This window comes from Sylvia atricapilla, chromosome 2, assembly GCF_009819655.1.
Source record: "Sylvia atricapilla isolate bSylAtr1 chromosome 2, bSylAtr1.pri, whole genome shotgun sequence".
Classification (NCBI taxonomy): Eukaryota; Metazoa; Chordata; class Aves; order Passeriformes; family Sylviidae; genus Sylvia; species Sylvia atricapilla.
The window spans coordinates 39009617-39031858 of record NC_089141.1 but is presented as its reverse complement, the minus strand read 5'-3'; the positions used below and the strand labels follow the sequence as shown (position 1 = coordinate 39031858).

General features: G+C 37.3%; 1 protein-coding gene across 1 annotated transcript in view; it reads right to left on the bottom strand.

Annotated features, from left to right (window-relative positions):
• Nucleotides 1–9466: 9466 nt before the first annotated feature.
• CEP126 (centrosomal protein 126) overlaps nt 9467–22242 on the bottom strand; it is a 34136-nt gene continuing 21360 nt past the window's right edge. The window contains exons 6-10 of the mRNA XM_066312959.1: nt 16565–18671; nt 12995–13119; nt 12625–12712; nt 11886–12095; nt 9467–9531 (exon numbers count right to left, since the gene is read on the bottom strand). Coding sequence (XP_066169056.1) covers nt 9467–9531; nt 11886–12095; nt 12625–12712; nt 12995–13119; nt 16565–18671 — 2595 coding nt within the window. The remainder of the gene's footprint in view (nt 9532–11885; nt 12096–12624; nt 12713–12994; nt 13120–16564; nt 18672–22242) is intronic.

Below are 22242 nucleotides of genomic sequence, written 5' to 3'. Positions count from 1 at the left end.
CTCTCGGGTGCTAAATATGTGGAAACTGGCCATCAAATTTGGGGTTGAGGGGACTCTCATCTGACGTGCATCAGCTGTCTGGGAGAACACAGCTCACAAGAGTATTACTACAGCACTTGATATTTGACAGGACCTTGAATAACAGGCTAATAGTGCTGTGTGCTTATTTATACCAGCAACAGCACAGTAGTCAGTGCAGGTGAAATTGGGAAGTCACATGCTGTGATAATGATAAGCTGTCCATGTTTCACGTGAGTATGAGAAAGTGGTGATGACAGCTGTGTGGCACTTCGAAGCCAGATGCCTCCGGTATTCCAGATACAGTGCCCTTTAATCTCCTGAGAGCTGTGCTGGATTTTGCTGTGCTCTGCATGACTTCATGTCTTGCTGTGACACTCCGAGACAGCCTCCTGCTGAGTTTCTCTGAGCAGAATTGGTCTGCAGGCTTCAGAACTGCATTGGGAACACATACGGGCAGGCCAGTCTATTTTTCTAGCACAGTGAGTGTGGAAAAGAACCTCCATTTTCTTTCTACTGGTGATTGGGCCAAATTGCCTGGCAGCATTACTGAAATATTAATTAATGTGCTGTACATCTTCTGGATGCACAATGACTGCTCGGCTGTCGACAAACAGCAGGTTCTCAGCACAGAGGCTCTGGGCCAGCAGGAGGGAAAGTAGATCTCAAGATGTTATTGTTACTTCTGTTGGTTCTTCTGCACTGGAAGAATGTTCTTTTGGTGGTTATGGATGATTTGCAAATATTAAGCTATTTTAGAGCGACCCAACCATGAACAAACACAAATATGTGAAAAGGCATTTTAAGCCATGTCTCCAGAAATCTTTACATGTAATAAGCTTGAGAACGATGTTTCATCAAGTAATCATTCTGAGACTTATTAAGGCCAGAAACATAAGCCTTATCTAAGTGCAGATTTAGACCACTCTGTATGTGACTAGCTATTTTCCTGAGAACTTTCTGACCTAAGTGTGTGACAGAAGCTTTCTTTTTTAAATAACCTTATGAATGTTTGCTGGCATGGCAAAGCAAAAGAACAAGATACAATAGCCTCTTGGTATAAATCTCTGTTAATGAGATCAGGACTAGAAACCTCATTGTTCAACTCACATTCTGTCTGAATACAATCTGCTTCTCAAATTATAAATCAGGGGCAAGACACTGTACCATTGTGTAACCCTACACTCCGGCTCTGGAATGTTTCCTAGTCATAAGAGGATTCTCATCATTTCATTTACGAGAGAACTATCAAACAGGCCTGGGCCATATTTGGTCTACAACCCCCCCTTGAAGGAAGACAAATACCCCCGCTTGCAGCAGGGTATTTTTTCAGCAACAACACAGAAGCATGCATTATAATGTACCACATCCTGAAATCTAAAAACAAAGGAAAAAAGCACTGTCAGAAGCAGTGCTCATTACTAAGGAAAATGAATTTGTTTATGCTTACCCTATATATCTGTATACCTCTATAAAACAAACCCACGTATTTGTAATAAGATCATTGAGTTGGAGGGTTTAGTTCTGTCTGCAAAGGCACATTGTGTGCATGAAGCCTCTGCCATCCCAGGAGACCTGTAAGCACATTCTGCTTCAGAAAGAGCAATCCCCTCTGACAATCTCAGACAGAGAGAGGGACTTAGTCACAGAGTGTGGATGGTACAGTCATTTGAAGAGCTCAGAAGGACATAATTGCTTTCACATTTTCATCCAGCTTTCTAACAATCCAAGAAAATGGGGAAAGACTTATTAATTTATTACTGGCGTAGAAGCTGTCTAGGAAATCCCAAGCTCACTCGTCAGCTCCATTAAATGTAGGCTGTTAAACACTTAACCTAAATGCACAACCTGCCAGGCAAGTCGCCTCTTGTCTTTGGTAAGACTCACTCTACAGAAAGGGAAAGAGGTTCACTCTTAGCTCCCTGTGTTCTGTCTCCCTAGTTTTGCCTGCTGTTAAGAGCAACATCATGAAAGGTCTGTTTAAATACTCATCCTGCCCCCTATATCCCCACATAGATCTGTTCTCCAAAGGGAGACTGTGGGAATGGGCTGACAGGACAACACAGAAACCAGTACTGCAGTGTGAATAACCACGAGAGAGTAATGCCAGCACTCTGACCAAACGACCTGTGAAGGCCATGTTCCAGTGCCAAACCCTTTGCCTGGAACTGAGAACAGAGTTCAGACCTCTCAAACAGATTGTGTAAGTTTTGCTTTTTATTAGATGGCCAAACTGAGAAATCAGAAAGGGAAAAAATTTTCAGGAGCAAGAAATTACCAAATGTTTAAGTGGACCTGAAAAAAACCATTTCACATTGCTTTTGACAGCTCTTATTAAGCTAGTCTCAAAACCTTATCTTAAAGTCAAACTTTTACATATAAGCAGAAATATTTGAACTTTAGTGGGTTTTTTTCTGTGCTGAAAACTCTGAATATGAATTATTTCAGCAGAATTTCCTTTTTTAGAAATATATGTTTTCACTTTTTCAGTTTGTTTAATGGCACAACACTTCAATGATCATTCAATAACAGACAGTGGTCCATTCTACTGACATTTTTACCTAACTGCAGGATGGCACAACCTTCAAGAGATTCAGCATCTTTTAGAGTTTCATCATGGAACAAGTAAGAAAAGAATATAAAAAACACTGCAGAAAAGTGAATAAAAAGCATAAGAAAGTGATCCTTGCCTTGCTTTGCCTTGCCTCTTTTTTAAAAAATTTTCTTTCTTCTTTCCATATTTCTTTACTTCTTTTTATCTTTTTTGTTTTTGTTTCTCTGAAAGAGCACAAACTACTAGATACAGACTAAATAAGAATGTTAAACAATTACTTCCTTCTCAAAAAAAGAACAAAATTATTATATACAATAACAGAAACTTTATATGTAGATTCATGACCCACAGACACGTCACCCTGGATCACTGCCACCATTGTTGTTGGTTTGAGATTTTTATTCAATATTGAAGGAATCATGTGGCTATGATTTGAAATACAATTCCAAAAATATTGTGGAGTCATCTCCAGTTACAGGGGGTCAAATTCAGTTTGGGTGAATTCTGTCTTATAAAAGCAATGGTATTAGAGAAGGAATCATTATGAGGCAGATGATTATGAATATTATGATGAGGATGAAAAAAGAATATGACAGCTCCTGTCTATTTGATGGAGCAGACGTGTTTTAGCGTATTTGGTGAGAAGTAAGTCTCGTCATTCCCACACACCACCAGCCATGTTTTAAATGACACTCTGCCCATGTGTTTCTGGTTTCCTTTCTACTGTGCACTGTCATTCCTGTTGTGTCTGCAGGATCTGACAGTATCACTCAGATTCTCCTCTCAGTAGGGGCTTAACCAAAGATGCTGCCACACAACTCAAGACTTGTATACTATATACTAGCCTAACACAGGCAAATGCATATTTTGAGTAGCCCTTTGGTCTCAAATGCTTTGATGCACCCTCCTAGCAGCCTGTGGTTATATAGCACAGTAGTGTTCAGTGCAATTTTACACATGTTGGCTGCCCCCAAACACTGTCATAAGGGTTTACTTGTGCCTGTTTTGGCTGCAAAACAGAATGCTCAGAATGCCTGAAACATCATTTACAGGTGTCAGTAGTGGTTCTGCAAAGGCCTTCCCCCTTCATAGGGCTGCAGTTCTTCTAGCCTGTGAATCCGGTAGCTAAAGAAAATACTTTTTTCGCCAAGAAAGCAAATTGACCAGGAGCAGTGGCTGGAGGAGGAGGGTCTCTGATTTCTCCCAGTCCTTTTCTTCCACCCATTACCACTGCAGCTCTTGTCACTACCAAGACCCTATTGATGAGCATAGCAAAGACCCTGCTGTCTAATGACCGTGGCTGGAAGAAAGATCCAGAAGAGAAAGGAAAACCAGAGTCTTGTTCAGAACTCCCAGGCCGCTATAGCAGCTCCAGCTGCAGCCCAGCCCAGCCTGTCCCTGTCAGCACTGAGCTCCTGTCATAGTTCCCATGTGTCTGTAGCTGCACCTATCCCTCACATCCACATCACTGTCATGCCTGTCACTTCTGCCTCCAAGGCCAATGGCAGGCCTCAGGTACATTGGCTCCTGCCATCCTAAAGTCTAGCTGCAGCTGCTGGAGTGGATGTGGCTATTGGTTGCGGTGCACTCCCAGATACAGAGGTAGATTATTTTCTTCCTGGCAGCTTTGGAGGTTGCCACACAGATGATGGAAGAAAAGGTCGACCTTGGTAAGGTAGGGGTGCTTTCACACCCTGCAAAGCCCTGAAGGGGCATGAAGGCTGTGTTTACATCAGCCCATGGCCTTCTCCTGGCCACGTCTGCGCTCGGAAGGCTGTGTGTCAATGACACCCTCATGAGGCTCTGCTCTGGCTTTTCACAAGTGCTCAGAATCCTGCTGCTACCCCTGGGCCTCTCTCATAGTGCACATTCCTGATGCCCAAGGGACCCTCTTTAGACAACTAACAAAAATTATACTTCACAATTGTCATAAGAGCCAAAGTCACATCAGAAACAAGGTTATTACCTTTGAGTTGAAGCCTGTAACTCTAAATCAAAACCCTAATTTGAAATTATTTTCCTGGAAAGGTAAATGCAGGCACCTGCTTTTGAAAGAATGTCTTCATGTAATTGAGGAAGTTGACTCATGGGCTTTACTTTTGGCACCTATAAACTAAAAGAAGTAGAAACCTGGTTAAGCTGCTGCTCTGGTTTGCTGACTAGCCACTACCATGGCCTCTGGTATTTGGATTATTTGCTTTCCTCTCTCTTAATCTGTGTGGGGAAACCTTCCCCTGCTATTTAAATATGAAATCCTCACCAGACTGGAATGTCGCAGGGAACTGCTGACAAACAGAGAGGTAAGGGCTCAGTATTTCAGGGCAAACCAATTTTGAGTTCCAACTCAGAATGCTCCTTGTTAGTTTGTTTCATGCCTTTTGCTGGGAATTCTACATTTATTTAAGCACCAAAACTCAAGCAAGTACTGACACCAAAATCATTTAGGCATGTGGACTTCAGCTATAGTTTACCTTTTCTGGCAGAACTGTCAGAAGAGATGGCAACAGTGGTTATAAGAAACCAAGTTTCTGCAATTTTGATGTTTAAATACAGTTTATCTTAACAGACTCCAGACTGAAGTCAGCCCCTTTAAGCTAGATTTTTCCCTCCAAAGATGTTGTAATGCCTAGCTAGAGGAGAAAGGTTATTTATGATTTATTATTCCATTCTTCAAAATATTTCCTTGAAAAAATCAGTATTTCCCTAAACCTTCTTTGTAAAATTTAAGCTGCTATTTGCACTATGTAGTTTACCTTAGTCTTGATTGACACAATGCACCAGCAGGTAGCTCTAAACCCTAATAAAATATTCATTGTTACAATGGGCACGTTTTCATCTTTTTTTTTCACAGGCTGGTTCTTTCCCTAAGCAGTGGCAGCACTTTTTAAAGACAATAACATGATGATCCTGGTACAATGGGGAACAACAAAGTTTTTAAAATACTTTTTTGCCAAATGATCATTTAAGAGCTTCTTTTGGGAAGATGCATTCCATTTATAGAATACCAGTCTCTAAATGGGGGGACATGTTCCCGTGGTTGCACTGTTACGGCACTGAGTTCACTCCTAACATAAGGCTCTCCTAAGCTTCCATACACTTTGCCTCAAAGACTAGCAGTAACACCGTGTGGAAATGAGGCACAGCTCTGGTCAAAGTGCTTAACCCCTTGACAAACCCTACAATTGTTACTGTTGTAGGTATGAACAGAAAATCAGGCATCTAATATAGAGTTATAAATCAAGATATTTTGTAGGTTGTTTTTATTGCTTCTTGCAGATAATTATAGCCTAAATTTGTTGACTGATTCTGCTCGTTTAAAAAAAAAAAAAAAGATGTGGATGTGGCACCTGGGTCCTTGGTTTAGTGTTAAACACAGCGGTGTCAGGTTGAACTCAATGATCTTCCAACTGAAATGATTCTGTGATTTTATGATTCTGTGAATGCTGATCTACTTTTTGTTGAAACAGCAGAGGAAGTGAAAAAGAAGAAGTTAAAAAGTCACCATTTCTCAGCAATTAACTAACTTCAAAGATTTAGGTATCATGCTGGTTAACAAAAGGCCTTTAATCCAGAACCGACATAACAATTCAGACGGGTTTTTAAAAATTGATTTTATGATAAAGTGCAGAATAAAATAAAACTAGTTATCCTAAAAATGCTTACCAGTCAACTGACATTCATTATTTGAGTTTCTGCTTTCATCTTAATTTTGTGGCTAATTTTGTAGTGTTAAACAGTATACACACTGCATATAAAGTACATAAAGCCACAAGATCCTGTAGCAGATAATGTCAGTGCTTCTTGTACAATTGCAGTGGGTTGCCTGCTGGAGGTACTCTGGTACTGCTGTGAGGCTATTGCAGGGCTCACCCAAGGGGAGGACATGCATTGCTGCACACTCTGTAATAAAAGAGAAAATAATGAGATACACATGTATATAAACAGAAATGTGATTATGAAAAACATTCAAGAAACATCATTTGATGGTATCATGTGATCTATTTTCCATTTGATAAACAACTTCATACTTTCATCGGGATTTAGAGGCTAGTATTACAGAGTACAATGTCCTTCACAGAAATTAATGAGTAAATACCCATATTTTATTTGGGTGCTCTGAAACATGGAGAGCTAAAACAGGTTGTTCTCTTGGTGCAAACTCCAAAAATTTAAAACCCCATTGTTTCTCCTAGCAGACTTGATGAAATCTCATCACTTTTTCTCATGTACTTTTTCTGCAGCTTGGTACTTGTAGGACAGTTCATTCTTATCATCAAGAAGGATTCCAAACCACTGGCTGAGATTGGAATGTGTATCTATAGCTGGACACTGTGTTTCACTGTGTAAGTAAATACTACTTGTAGTTAAAGAAGGGTCTTAAATGCCCATCAGAGAACTTACAGTTTCAGAGACTGGACAGCCTGAGCAATATCTAGTGTTTATATCTTCTTCATTAAATAAAAATCTTGTAGATGAATTAGTGGGAGAAAGCTTTGTCACAGATCAGTCAGCCAAGAAAGAATTCTGTTTACTGAAAGCCAGAGAAATGCATGGGTAAGAACATCTTTGTTTCCTTTTTTTCATGTAGGACAGACCACGAAGGACCGGAGAAAAAGCTCAAAAATACATTATTAAAATCCACTTAGATCCAATAAAGGTAACTGTGCAGAAAAAAAGCAAAATTTATAAGTTGCTTAGGCATAAACAACTAAATTTATAAGATAGGAGGTAGAAGAAATGAAGCTGAGGTTCCAAGTCACGCGTGTTACTGAAATTCACCAGAAGAAAGGCATCATGGTCTTTTCATTGTCCCACTTCCAAACAAGGCAATCATTTTGAATTTAGAAACTAGGATTTTGGTCCCAAATTCAGAAAGTTGCAAAAGCTTTACGAATGAAGAATATTTTCTTTAACGTTTTTGGTAACAGCTTATCCAGTAAAGTATATGCAGTATGCAAAACAGATAATCTTGAGAGTATCACACAGCACGTACAGACCAGCCAGTGTGGGTTTAGGAAAGGCAGGTCCTCTTTGGCTGGCCTGATCTCCTTCTATGACCAGGTGACCCACTAAGGGGATGCAGGAAAGGCTGTGTATATTCTTTAACTGGACTTCAGTAAAGTCTTTGGCATGGTTTACCCCAGCAGTCTCCTGGAAAACTGGCTGCTTATGGTGTGAATGGATGCACTCCTCATACAGTAAAAAACTGTCTGGTTGGCTGAGTCCAGAAAGTGGTAGCGCCTGGAGTTACATCTAGCTGGCACCCAGACACAAGTGGGTTTCCCAAGGGCTCAGTGCTGGGGCCAGTTCTTTATGACTGATGTGGATGTCACTTTGTAGCTGACACCAAGTTGGGTGGGGGTGTTGATCTCCTGGTGCTTCTGCAGGACAAATGGACAGGCTGGACTATGGGTCAAGGCCAACTGTAAGAAGTTCAACAAGGCCAAGTGCTGGGTCCTGCCCCTGGGTCACAGCAACCCCAGGCAGTGCTACAGGCTGGGGGCAATGGCTGGAAAACTGTTCAGTGGGAAAGGTCCTTGGGGTCCTGGGCAACAGCAGCTGAACATGATCCAGGTGTGCTCAGGTGGCCAAGAAGGCCGATGGCATCCTGGCCTGGATCAGCCATGGTGTGGCCAGCAGGACCAGGGCAGGGACCGTCCCCCTGTACTGGGCACTGCTGAGGCCACACCTCAAATCCTGGGGTCAGTTCTGGGTCCCTCCCTGCAAGAAAGACATTGAGGGGCTGGAGCGTGTCTAGGGAAGGGCAGCGGAGCTGGGGAAGGTTCTGGAGCACAAGCACTGTGAGGAGCAGCTGAGGGAGCTGGGGGTGTTCAGCCTGGAGAAAAGGAGGCTCAGGGTGACCTTACTGCTCTCTACAGCTGCCTGAAAGGAGGGTGCAGCAAGATGGGAGTTGGTCTCTTCTCCAAGGTAACAAGTGATAAGAAAAGAGGAAACAGCCTCCAGTTGTGTCAGGGAAGGTTTAGATTGGATACTAGGATGATTTTATCATGGAAAAGGTTGTCAGTCATTGATACATGCTCCACAGGGTAGTGGTGGTGTCCATATTTCTGAAGGTATTTAAAAGATGTGTACATGTGACACTTAAAGATGTGGGCTAGGCATGGACTGGTGAATGCTGGGTTAATGGTGGGACTTGATGACCTGAGTGAACTTTTTCAAACAAAACAATTGTATGATTCTATTTTCCTAAGTATATGGTCATATCTATATTTTTTCTTCAGTGTAAATTTATAATATAGGAGAAGACTGATGATATAGAATTATAAATACTAACTTCTGCATCATACACTGAACTTTTGAAAAGTAGATTTTGTACTTCAGACACTCATATGCCTATTCATTTCTTTACATTCCAGGTATTATATGTTGTTTCCAACCGACAAGACCTAGAATATACAAAACAAAATACAAATACCTATTGAAGAAAGGTAATACCTATCCTGTGTAGAAAATATTATATCTTCAGGTCAAAGTAGGAATTCATTGCATTAACAATTATTTTATGCAGTGCCATGCAAAATTACCCCTTTTTTCTCTATGTTGCTAAGAAATACAAATTATTTATGAGTTATATATACTTCAAATGGACTCTGCTAAATTTTTGTTCCTTAAACGTTCTCAGAATTTCCTGGACTTAGCAAGTGTCTTCATATACCAAAATGAAAATGAAGCCAGAGGATGAGGCAGTCTTATATAAACTGTTAAAGCCTGCTTAGAGTCATGTTTGTTGGGGCTTTTTTTACATAAACAGAAAATAGGGTAAGCCAGCTGAACAGATTCATATCAGTATTTTCAATTATATTTTTACAATAAAATAAGCCATAAGGTTAGTTTGTAGAAACTAAAGCTAAACACATTTAAATTCAATACATACTAAGGGTTGCTTATCTGCAAAATACGTGAAGCAAATGGGTTTCTCGTAATGGCTTCTTGAACATCTGAAAAAAATCATGAAGTATATAATGAATATTACATAAACAAAATACTTCAATAAAAATAAGATTCACAGTCCAATATTCAACTCAAAACTTTCTGAAGATTGTGAAAATGTAATTTATTATCACTGGTTTTATTTACCCTACCAGCAGCTGCTGAAGTATAGGCCATACCTCTATTTTTAAAAGTTGCATCTTAATAGTACATGAACAAAAAATTTAATATCAATAAAGACATCTAAAGCTAGAGAAAAGAATGCCATCTTCTCTCCAGCAACAGATATTTTGGATGTAGATTGGCTAGTGATTGACTGCTATTCAATAAGAAGACCAATATAAAGCTACAGTTTTTAAATTTGGTAACATGTGAAAACAAAGCCAGAAGAAGGGATGCAAAAAGGTAATGATTTAGAAAAGCAATGTACTTGTATGACATGTAAATACCTACAACACTTACTTACATGTAAGTCTACCTGTAAAAATTCCCAGCTTCCTGTTACCAATTTTTATCCCCAAATATTTAGGAAAGCTGATTAAATTTCTGAGATACATACACAAGTGTATGTCTTACACTAACTTTCACAGTTATTTCATTTGCAATCTGTTAACTCCTATGATTCTTTCACTGTTTCTTCCATATTGCTATATACTTTTCTTAGAGTTTTCCTTTTCACACTTTGAAAACTTCAGTGTTCATGCTCCCAGTTCTTAAGCTGAATTTATCTTTCCCTCCTTTGTAGTTTCTCTGTTACTTATACAGAAATTAATTTTATATGCTCATATTTCTCTTTTCATATCTACTTCCTTAACCTGACCACATCATACAGAAACACTTCTCTGGTAAGAAATGGATTTTTTAATTTCCATTTGCCTGAAAGCAACAACCACTGGTTATGATAAAATGAAATCCCGAACCACTGTTTGACAGAGCAAAAATTGTAAGCTATAGCTGCAGAACGTTTCTAAACAATTGTAAAGATATTTTATTCTGTTGTTGCAGTTTATAGAAAACTGAAGCCTTTTTCCTCAGACTATTTACCATGTAATGTAGAAATATACAGATAGTGTGCAGAAGTTTAATATTAAAGCCCTGGTTTAGTTCGATTTCAGTCAGGAAGGGGGTAAACTTGGGTAACCCAACCATGAAACGCGGCAGACCAGAAGGAATAGTAGTGGAATAGTAAAGTGAAATCAACACGCTTTAGGAAAGCGCACTCTAATAAACTCAAATAATTGGCATGTAAAATTTTATCTGAAAAAAGTTAAAGGAAAACATAAAATTCAGGAGAGCTGACAATTCCATGCAGAACACAAATGGCAAGCAGTTATTCCAATCATATAAAACACCAAGCAGGCCAGTGAAGAGACTAAGTCATAAGGTCCCCACTGATTTCAAGTACAGGATGGAGCACACAAAATACCGAAATTATCCCAAACTAATGTGAAGTTTTAATGGCAGACCTGTATGATCACATCGGTCAAAGCAAATCCTAAAGTAGCAAGAGTTTGTTCTGCAAGTGTAACACTTATCATAGGATTACTAATCAAAGTGTTAGCAAATCAATCTCTGGGGAAAAAATTATCAAGAGCAAGTACAGATTTTCCCCCCACATTCTTTACCAAAATCGAAGCTGTTCAAAATGTTCATATAAAGAGCACCAGTATAAAGCAGGTAAGAAATCCACCTCACATAAAGGAAGAACAAGTTAGAGAACACTTAGGTAAGTCTGACATTTTTTAAATGGTTGCACAAGTAATATTCACTTAAACATTTAGATTTATCTGCAGCACAATCAGAACTCATTATTTCTAGCCTTTCAGGATTCATAAATTCTAATAATTTTAAAATATTAGAAGTAAGAAAATGAAAAGCCATTCATTATAAAGAGCTACATTTGCAAAACTATATGATATAGAGGGCAACAATTTGCAAAACGACTTGCAAAAAACATTAAGATGGATAAGCTTTGGAACAGTTTTTCAAGTGAGGCTGATGCACATGATACACCTTGAAGGAACAATTTTGACAAACATCTCTTACAAACAACATTTACAGTTAGGCTGAGCCAGTTTCTGAAGGTGTCCTCCCATCATATTTAGAGTTATCTTTCACCAAGGCAAAGTCACCATTATTTAGATTAGTTTAATTGACTTAAAGAAGGGTTTCCTGATTTTGATACACTGTTTGCTACATTTAGCAAATAATAATAATAATAGTAATAATAACAATAACAACAATAAAAATAGAAAATATTTCTATTACAGGATTCCTGTTTTTAATCAAAAAAAATCTATGGCAAAAAAATATAAAGTTATTTAATCAATTGATGTTGTATTCTATTTATTATCCAACTTACTTTGTAGCTTTTGATTCAGACAATCCAGAGACTGGAAAATCTTCTGTTCTTCTACGGAAAGACCACTCCTGCCTAGACATGGAGCCCTTTTAAGCAGTGAGGGCTGCCTGGCTGGCTTCACATGGCCCATGGCTGCCAGGATTTCAGCCTCTGAAATTGGTGTACTTGCTAGTTTTTCTGCCATTAGAAACTGAGCAGTGCTTTCTGAAACTGAAGAGGTTACAGGGGAATCTTCAAATGAGAAGGGCTCATTTGAATTAACATCTAAATAAACTGCTTGTTTTCATGAGCATAGGTTTGTGAAACACACAAAACTGATGTTAAAAGAAGAAAAAGGTAGCAAAATCAAGAAACATAATATGTTAGAAAAATGAAGTAATTAAGAACACTAATGTATCTTACAAATGGCACCAGAACAAGTCCTAATGAGTTTGGAAATATGTAATGATAGCAAGCAATATCTGCCCACTTCATACAGTTATATGTGACACATACAGTTAAAAATAAACAGGACTGGAATGAAAATTGAATATATGTTGTAATGCATTTATAAAACCACTAATATCATGCTACGTGATGCCATATCTTACATTTACAGGAAAAAAATTGCTGTAGATAATTACCATTTCTTACTTAGAATCACTAATGCCAAAAGATACAAGTCATGTCATACAGTGGGTATATTCTGTCATTCTACTTTATGTATAACAAAGAACGGAAGAGAGTTGTGTTACTATACCTTCCACAGATTTAGAGGTGTTTTTCATCTTTTGTACTGGATCAGATGCAGATTGAATGGGACCCAGCTGGACAGGACATAATGACTTCTATCAAAAATATTGTAAGAGTGTTTTAAGTATAATTTAAGACAACTATGCTATTTTCTGAACTTGTTTTGTTTATTATTTCATATTACCAAATGTTTTCAAGTGAAAAAAAAATATAACTGTACACAAATACAGAGATGTATTCTACTTGGTTTCATTCTTTTCATTAGCAGTGAAAGCAAGATGACTAAGCGCATCGATTCAAAATCATGTGACAATAACAATTTTTGAAACTCCTTCCATTTTGAAACATTTTTATTTTTTATAGTATTTTATATTAACCTGTGCATGATGAGTAGGTTTCCATATTTTAGAGACAATACTTTGTCTTCTGCATTCTGAAAAAGCTCGGCGTTTATTTTCATAGTTGTCAAAACCCTGATTTTGTCTTGTAGCAGGAACACCACCTTAAATGACATGCAGACAAAAGTAAAACAAAAATGTGCAAACAACATGATAAATATGGTAGTAGCAAAACTAATAATGGTGAGTCCACATTTAGATATTTACACCTGATCTCCTTAGATTGTCTTGGATGTGTACATAAGCAGCTTAAGTGAAGCCCCACATTGAGTAAGAGATAATGAAGATAGTCAGTACAGAGATAAAAGGTGGTCTTACCAAATAAAAAGAAGAATGAAAGGTGAACTGTGATATAAAAAATATTAAATAAGTAATGCTTTAGAAAATAAATTGCATTTAGAGAATAACCCTAAAGTCTAACTATCCAACACAATAAATCACTGTTGATAAATTATTGTATCTATATGTTTATTGTTTCAACTTTCATTAAAATTAGTGTGCAGAAAACATGTAATATTTCACCAAGTTAATTTGATTCACAAAATCACAGAATGGTAGAGGTGGGAAGGGACCTTCTGAGGCCATCTGGTCCAGTTCCCCCACTCAAGCAGGGCCACATAGAGTTTATCACCCAGGACCATGCCCAGATGGCTTTTGAGTGACTCCAAGAATGGAGACTCAAGGAAGTCTCTGGGCAATTTATGCCAGTGTCCAGTCACTCTCACAATAAAAAAAAGTTTCCTGATGTTCAGAGTGAAATTCCCCTGTTTCAATTTGTACCCACTGCTCAGGCACTTTCAGTGAGCACCATTGAAGACAGCCTGGGTCCATCCTCTTTGCAGCTTCCTTCATGGTATTCATAGACTTTGGTAAGATTCCCCAAGGTCTTCTCGTCTCCAGGCTGAATACTCCAAGCTCTCTCAGCCTTTCCTCATAGGAAAGGTGCTCCAGTCCCTTTACCACCTTTGTGGCTCTTTGCTAGACCCTCTCTAGCATGTCCATGTCTCTCTTGTACAGGAGTCCAGAACTGAAAGCAGTATTCCAGATATGGCCTCACAGGTGTTGTGAAGTTTAAAAGTCATGGATTGAAACCTTATTTTTATAGCTTGGCATTTTTTAGTTAATCTTATTAGTTCATACACCTTTGTGCTAATTTTTAAAAGGCAGTACTGCTGTACAGCATTTTCTCTCAGCCAGAGAGGAATCTAATCTAGACACTGTACCTCAAATTTGTCTCAGTTTTGTCTGGTGTAGCAATACATTTTCAAAACTGAAACATCAAGCTTCCAAACTAAAATTATGTTTTTAATTAAAGTTTCATGCATACAAACTGGAGATGCAAATTAGTATTTTCATGTGTAACTCAGGAATCTACATACTAAGGAGATACTATATTCTTATTTGTAAACACAATTACTACTAGATTTGTAAATGGAGTTACTTGATTTATATTTGGGAAGACAAATGACCTATTTATTTACACAGTATATACATGTGCAGTTTAATTGCAATTCATAATTTGACCAAGAATTGCTTTATTGATTCTAGCACAATTTTATTTCTTTTCTGGTTAATACAGTGACATTAAAGCAGAATTCTTATCACTCATAGAAAAAGAAAAGAACTGATACTACTAAACATATTTGAAACTTGTCATCTGGCTGCTGCCAACAATAGTAACATGGGACACATTGGCTTTGAAATGTTGCCATTTAGTTATATGCAAATTATTGTAACACCATACGGGGTCCTGAATAAGAAAGGAAATTTGATCAGGTTACATTGAATATGAGAAGAAAAAAAAAAATTAAAAAAGAAAAAGAAAAAAGAAAACCCCCTTGGTATATGAGTAATCACATAATGTTTTTCAGAAAAAATAGATTCTAAGGTTGCTCTATGTGTATGCATTGATACTTAATTAATTTGCAAGACTTGATCAATGCCAAGGAGACTATTCCTTTGAGACATATAAGACAAAATAATAATAATCAATAGTATCTTTAAGGGAATGAGATACAGTAGACTGCTAGTTAACTGTAAGCATGTTAATTAGCATGCTATTTATCACAGGCGAAAGGTTAAACACATTTTTAAAGCCTTACTGACTGAACAAAGAAAAGTGTTAAAAATTCTTATATCCAGCTACAATAATATGCTATAATATGTGTCAGGCAGAAAATACACAACTTGAAATCTGGAAGCCAAATTAAATTAAGATCCTCATGGACAGCAATTATATTCATCTGGTTCTCACTTTCTGTACATTTGGCAAAGCATTGCAATAAATCACGTCTTCTACAGTGTCTTCACATACATCATGGAACTCTGCAGATTCTTTACTAGAGAGCAGTGCAGTATTTAGTCTAACTACAAGCACTTTAGGACAAGACTATGGTGTCTATGTACATTTGGAGGCAATTGAATAACAGCAAGTCAGTAAAAGTTATCTAGAGTAAAATAAAGAAGACTTTCAAAATACAAAATACAAGCAGATACTGAGATAGGGCAACCCACACAAATTTTAAAAGGCTGTTACTCAGCCCTTCTCTAAAAGAGCTGGAGGTATGTGATGCTGGGGATGTAGCATTTAAAGCTGCAGTGAAGGCACTGTTAAGTAGTGCACAACTTGGACCCAGGACATTTCCTGATTCAGTGATCTGATGTGCAGATAAGGACATCAAGAGACAAAAATCTCTGCTGGAGGCAAGGCGTGGTAATGCAAGTCTTCATTCATTTCCAATGTAAAATCAAATAGGCTAAGTCACACAGATCTTAAACTCATCTGTTTGACTTTGAACTGGAACAGACAAGCAGATAATATTTTCTCTGCCCACCCCTGCTTTAGGCCAAGAACATTCACCTGCTTGCATCTGCTCTTACACAACAGAGTTTTTCTGAATCACTCCAAACTAAAACTGTGTATTACTGTAGATAAAACTAGAAATGTGGGGGGTTTAAAGTTATGGGTATTCATTATTTTGCTAGAAAGTGTCTTCGAGTTGCATGGCCAATCCTTGGAGTGATTCCAGTATGTGAAGCAGCTCAGAGTAGCGCTTAATTTTTGCTCAGCTTTTAATAGTATTATTTGGACTAAGTAATTGTAGGCATTTACAGTGTCAGCACTTTAAAAACGCAGTAGAACTAAACTTCTTTGACTCTCCTGTGGCAGTGACTGTTGGACAACAAGCTATCACTCTCAGTTACCTTGTAAAACTCACTTGTATAAACTTAGTCACTTCCTCCTATATTATCATTTAGACCACCTGTCACATTTGCTCATTAGTCATGAATATAATGTCGGGGAAAATACTTCCTTTTCATTTAATATTGCAAAGAGCTATTAGAAATGAGGATTGACGTTTGAGAGGCCTCTGGGCACCACTAGAATAGAAATGAGAATGACAAATGGTGAAAGCTTGTTAAAACTGGCTGTGTTGTGTGAATGGATGAAAGGTTGGATGTTTTAACTGAAAACAAATCTGTGATGTATTTGAAGAAGATTTTTGTCTGAACTTCCCCCCACCCCAGACCCAGAAACATGACTCTTACCAGTAGCAGAGTCTTTTGGAGCTTGGGTAGAATGTGCTCTGTGCCAGAAGGTGCTTGTTTTTCCAGCTGCTGGGATATGATGGAGATGTGATCCATTTTCTGTGTTAACGGGTTTTCTCTCAGAGTAAGTTACTGAATGATCTTGACAGGCACTTGCCTGAACATTATTTACAGAACAAGTACTTTGTGCCCAAGGTTCATATTTAGCCTTGCTGCAGTCAGGTGTTGAGATGGCAGTGGCCAAGCCAGCACACCCAGCAGTATTCTCACTGTTTTCTGCACTGTTCCTATTTAAAACCTGACTTGCTAGCACAACATGCCTGTCACTGGAATCACTGCTGCTAGCACTGGTGGCTTGCAGGCTGGCAGGCGGCAGTGACTGACACCCAGGGCTGGCTGTGTTTTCAACACTTCTGTTTCCTGGCAGAGGTGTGGAAGGTGGGTGAGGTGCAAAATATTTCCCTGGAGCTTTTTGAGTTTTGCTGGCTTCAGCGACTGACTGCAGTTGGATCATAGTGCCTCTTTTCTTTTCGGGCATAAAATGTGACTGGACTCTTACAGATGTTGCTCTTCTGGTTATTTTTGCCTTATTTTTGAGTTGACCACCTTCTTTAATTTTAGCATTATTGTTACATACTGGGGGTTTACTTGATTCATCTTTTGATACCATCCAAGCTTTCTTAGCAGAAAAAAATCTTGTAGATGTAAATATATTCTGAGATGGGTTATTAACATATGGTTTTGATATATGAGAACTTTCCTGATGATTTTTTATGTACATGGGGTTTGAAGGCTGAGAAACAATACTTAAATTATTCTTAGGAGCATTATCTTTAGTTTGAACACACTGCAGCTGTGAAGAAGATCGTTCACTGATGCTTTTTTCATAGCATTTTTCATTATTTTCTATTATTATCTGGTCAATTTGATCACACCATTTTATCTTCCTATTGTATTTCTCATTTTCTGCACTTTTCTTTTTCGTTTTTGCCAGTTCTAAACTGTCTCTGATAGATGACATGAGTTGAGTTCCAAAATTGATCCCATGGTCTGTAACCACAGCTTTGAAATGACTAGGTTCATATTTATAATCCTTCTTTAAGATACTTCTGAGTAACTTTGCTGTTTTTCTTTCAAGAATATTATTTTTCAGGATTTTGTGCTGTGCAGGAGTGTCAGAATTGAACTCTGTATCAGGTAACAGTGACATATTTTCAATTATATTTCCCTTTCCTCCTTTATTATTCTGTTGCTTAACTTTCAACAGAACTGAGGTATTTGGTATGTCCTGAAATAAAGATATTTCTGAAATAATATTATTCATATGTTTAATATTTTCTTCTTTTTTTTCAGTCAAACTTCCTATGGTATTTTTAAAAAAGCCTGTACTGATGTTTTTGTCCTTTGGTAATACATCAGCTGTGCTGGGAATGCCAGTGGAACATCCCTGATTAGGAAATAAGATTACAGATGTTGCAATAGGTTGACTGGATGCTTGCATAGATTTAGTTCTCTCCTGTGGGGTCATTTTAAAATTCTGATCTTGCATCAGTTCCTCAATTCCTTCTCCTGGAATAGAATCAGGGCTGTCCCAGGCTCTGCTAGGATTGAAAACAGGATGACCAGTGGCAAATGTGCTAGCTGTTCCAGAAGATGGCTTGCTCCTGTCTTTTATATTTTGCAGAAAATTAAATGCATTACTTACAGAGCTCTTTTCTTTACCAGAGGCAGAGAATTCTGCAGCTTGTTTTCCAGATCTGTGAGAAACAAGTGATTCCACTTCTGAAGTGTTTACATGTTCAGCAGGAGTTAGAACATTATATTTAGCTAAAAGATCATGAATAGGTATGTTGTGGTAGTGTAGCAAATCTACAGTTCTCAGACAATTATTTAGATGTGCATTTTTAGAAGTACTTTGATCTGTGTGAAGTAAACCATTATCCCTAGTCTGGCATTTTTCTGGATCATACAGGGCACAGTCACATTGTGTGGTAAAGGATGATTCATTCTGTGTTGTGCAATTTCCATTTTGTTCTCCAGCGTCAAGACTGTCAAGACTCATCAGGCTTTCTGAATCATCTGTTTCTTTGACTTCTTGATGAAAATTCTGAAATACAGGCATAAAATTGAACTCTCAGATTTATCAGAAATGTGGTTTTACTGATAATAATTTTCCATTAATGAGAGCTTAGACAAAATCAATTTTGAGCCTAGTGGTTTCCTGACTTGGGGTCATTATCTCCATGAGTGTTTCCATCAAGTCAAAATTTACGTGTGTTAGATTGCAAAAGAAAATTAAGTAGTTTGGGAAGAAATCCAGAGGAGAAAGCAGCATAGTGCAACAAATTGAATCTAAAATAATACTTAAATTCTGCAATATTAAAAAAGGAACTAGATTTATCTGAACAACAGTACTGTTTCTGAATTTCCCTATGAGCATGGGTGGTTTTCATCCTCTGTAAGGGTACTAGAGTTATAAATTGAAAGAGAATCTATGAAAATTAAGATTTGATAGGGGATCTACCTCAAACTGCAACTTTTCCATAATACTGGACTGAGTACATTTCTTTTCATACAAAGTGCCACAAGCGATGAGGAGTTAAACCTTATCATGGCAAACACAGTAAAGTCACTTGGTTATCATAACCACAGTGATTGACCCCCCAGTGATTCTCCTTCTACAAATTTTTCAGAGAGAAGAAAATATCTCCTGATCAAGTCCCAGGGCATAAGGGATTCTCCATCCACTTCCCCAACCGTTTCATTAAATTTTAATGGAGTGATGAATAGCAGCAACTGGCACCATCTGAAACACCAGTGGGACAACTGTGTGCATGTACTATACAAATGCCTTCTGCATTGTTACTCCTCTATCCAAGCACTGAGATGCTGACACGGTTGAAAATTGACAGTTTGTTAAGTACAAGACTTCAAAGTACATATGAACATAAAGGAAAGCAAGTGTGTCAACAATTTTCACAGTCTCATACACTCTTTCCTGGAAGTTCACTTTCACACAGCTTAGCAACAAAGTCATTTGAAGTCTTAGGTAGGAAAAAACTGATGTGAGAAATTAAGAGAAGCTGAATTAGATATGCAATCTTATGTGTTAAAGAATTTTTATTAGTGACTCCAAATGGAAAATGATTCAACTAGCAAAATCTGTTAACCTATATGAGTGACTATAAATCCCCTAGCAATGACATAGAATTAACATTTTGAAAACTCACCAAACAAACAGAATTTTTTTTGTGAAAAATAATGCATTTTTAGCAAACATTTTTATTCCAATAAAATTGTTATATCTAAATATTGCATATTTTATAGCTGTACAAATATATTAAATTACAGAAGAAAAAGCTTAGTAAGTCCTGAAAGACTTTTTATGATTGAATTAAATCTTACCTTGCATGAAATGTTTAGAGGTTGGTGCAGTCTTCTATTATAGTTATGATCTAAGATAAAGTTGCTAAATAGAAGATCAAAGAAGGAAGTATAGGAAAAGTTCCCTTTAGGAAACATTTTCAAACTAAATCTATACAAACCATTGTCCTTCTAATAGATAAGAATAAGTAGCACTCTGTTAGTTATTTATTAACTTTTATTTTTGGCTAAATTATATTGTTAACCTTTGCTTGAACTTCCCCAAATAAGGAAAAGGCATCTACTCAGAGTTTTCTGTATCAGGCCAAATTTAAGAACTAACTTTGAAATTTTTAGAAGGGGGAAAAAAACAGTGAAAAGAAATTACAGCTGTCAAGCTTCTTGTCTAATTTGGAAACTGCACCTGTACAGCAAAACATGTGTTTCTCAAATGACAGTAAAAACGGAACAAAAATTTTGTAAAGATCAATTTTAAAAAACCTTCTCTTGATAACAGTTTAGTTTAAGCTGATAATTCTGGAAGGTGCAAGAAAATTTCCAACTCTTAAAAATTAAGATAAAAAAATTCTATGCAGTTGTGCTCCAGGGGTTGAAAATAGTCTTGTTCCTACATTATACAAATAAGTATGCTCCTTATAAAGCAAAACTCTATGGAAAAATAGATCTCAGTTGAGGTAATGTCCAGAAATATTAGGAACTAAAGAACAAAGAAGGAGTTGTCATTTAAACACACACTCAGTATTACTTAGTTTATGCAAATTTAGTTAATTTACATTTATTTTGTTGCATCATACAATTTCATCCTTTCACACATTAAAGATACTTAACATTCTCATTAAAATATTTACATATTTCCCACTTTAGACTACTATTTAATGCAAATGATTGTCCCATTTCCTTGTAAAAATGTGTCATTAGAAGTAGTTCTGCAGAAATAAAAAAGCATTCAACAATTATCCTTTTTTAGCAATCAATAGGTGAAGGGAAATAAACCTGGAAATACCAATGACCCCTAATTGTATTTAATCTGTGAGAATATTATAGGGTGATTAGAAAACAAAATATTCATAGAGTACTATATTGTTATTTACTGGATTTGCAGTTTTCCTGTTATATAAGAACCATTTACTGTATCGCCTATAGCCTTTATTATCTTATGTTACAATGCATGAAATCTAACACCCATACATATTCACATCCCCAGGAAAGGAATACTTCCAAGGAGTTAAAGAGGACTTAGACTTAGACTGTTTTAGGACTTAGAACACCTGGTCAAGCAATTTCATTTTAGTAAAGCACTAAAACAAAGAGAAAACATCAGCCTAAGAGATCTTTCATAAGGCCAGTAAAAGAACAACATAACAACATGTAAAATTTTAAATGAACCTAACAAGTGAATTTTCTGCCAAAAGCCTTTGTCAGAATGCTATTACACTAAAGAGCTGCTACCTGTGTATTTGACATTTTCTGCAAAAGAAGTGCCCACTGTTCATAATTCCAAGAGGTGAATGGGAGCACTCTTCTGCAGATAAAATCCTGAAAAAATGCTACCTATTCTGAAAACTGAGGCCCCTCACACTACTTGCTATTTTTGATAATTTCAACTGATTTCTTTACTGAAATATTTTGCTTTTTATATGTATATATATATCATATTACACTTGACATTGACTGTGAAGTATAAGACACAATGGAACGAACTTAGATGCAAAACTAACTTTCAAAGCCAGGGAGGTACCTAAAAAACTGTTTCACGTTTACCAACTATGGAATGGGAGAGTCCATTCAAAATTAATAATCTCATTTCTATATGAGTTTGAAAGCCATCATGCACATAGCCCTACACAATACTTATTTCTCAGAAGATCCGGGCAGAGCACGTTACACATCAGTGAAAGGATTTTGGTGCTTACCTTATACAAGAGATCCATTCTATTGTGCCAAACTCACCAAAGAAGTTATGAAGGTATAGGATGACCAGAGAAAAGCTTATCATCTAAAACAGTGGGAGGCTGGACAGAGCAATGTCGGTCAAGCCAATATGGTTAGCCTAGCGTTCTCCATTTATTCTCTCTTAAATGGCGGGTTTTATACTCTTCAGCATAGTTTACAATGACAGGTCATAGAAAGAATGCAAACAAACATTGTTTAGCTTATTCTTAAGGCAGCTAAAATTCTCACACTACAAAAATATATCTATCAACACCTTGAAACCCTCTATTCCATGTGACACCTTAACATAATTTCTAGCTGTGCCACAGACACAGGCCCTATAGGCCTGCATTGGGGCCCAG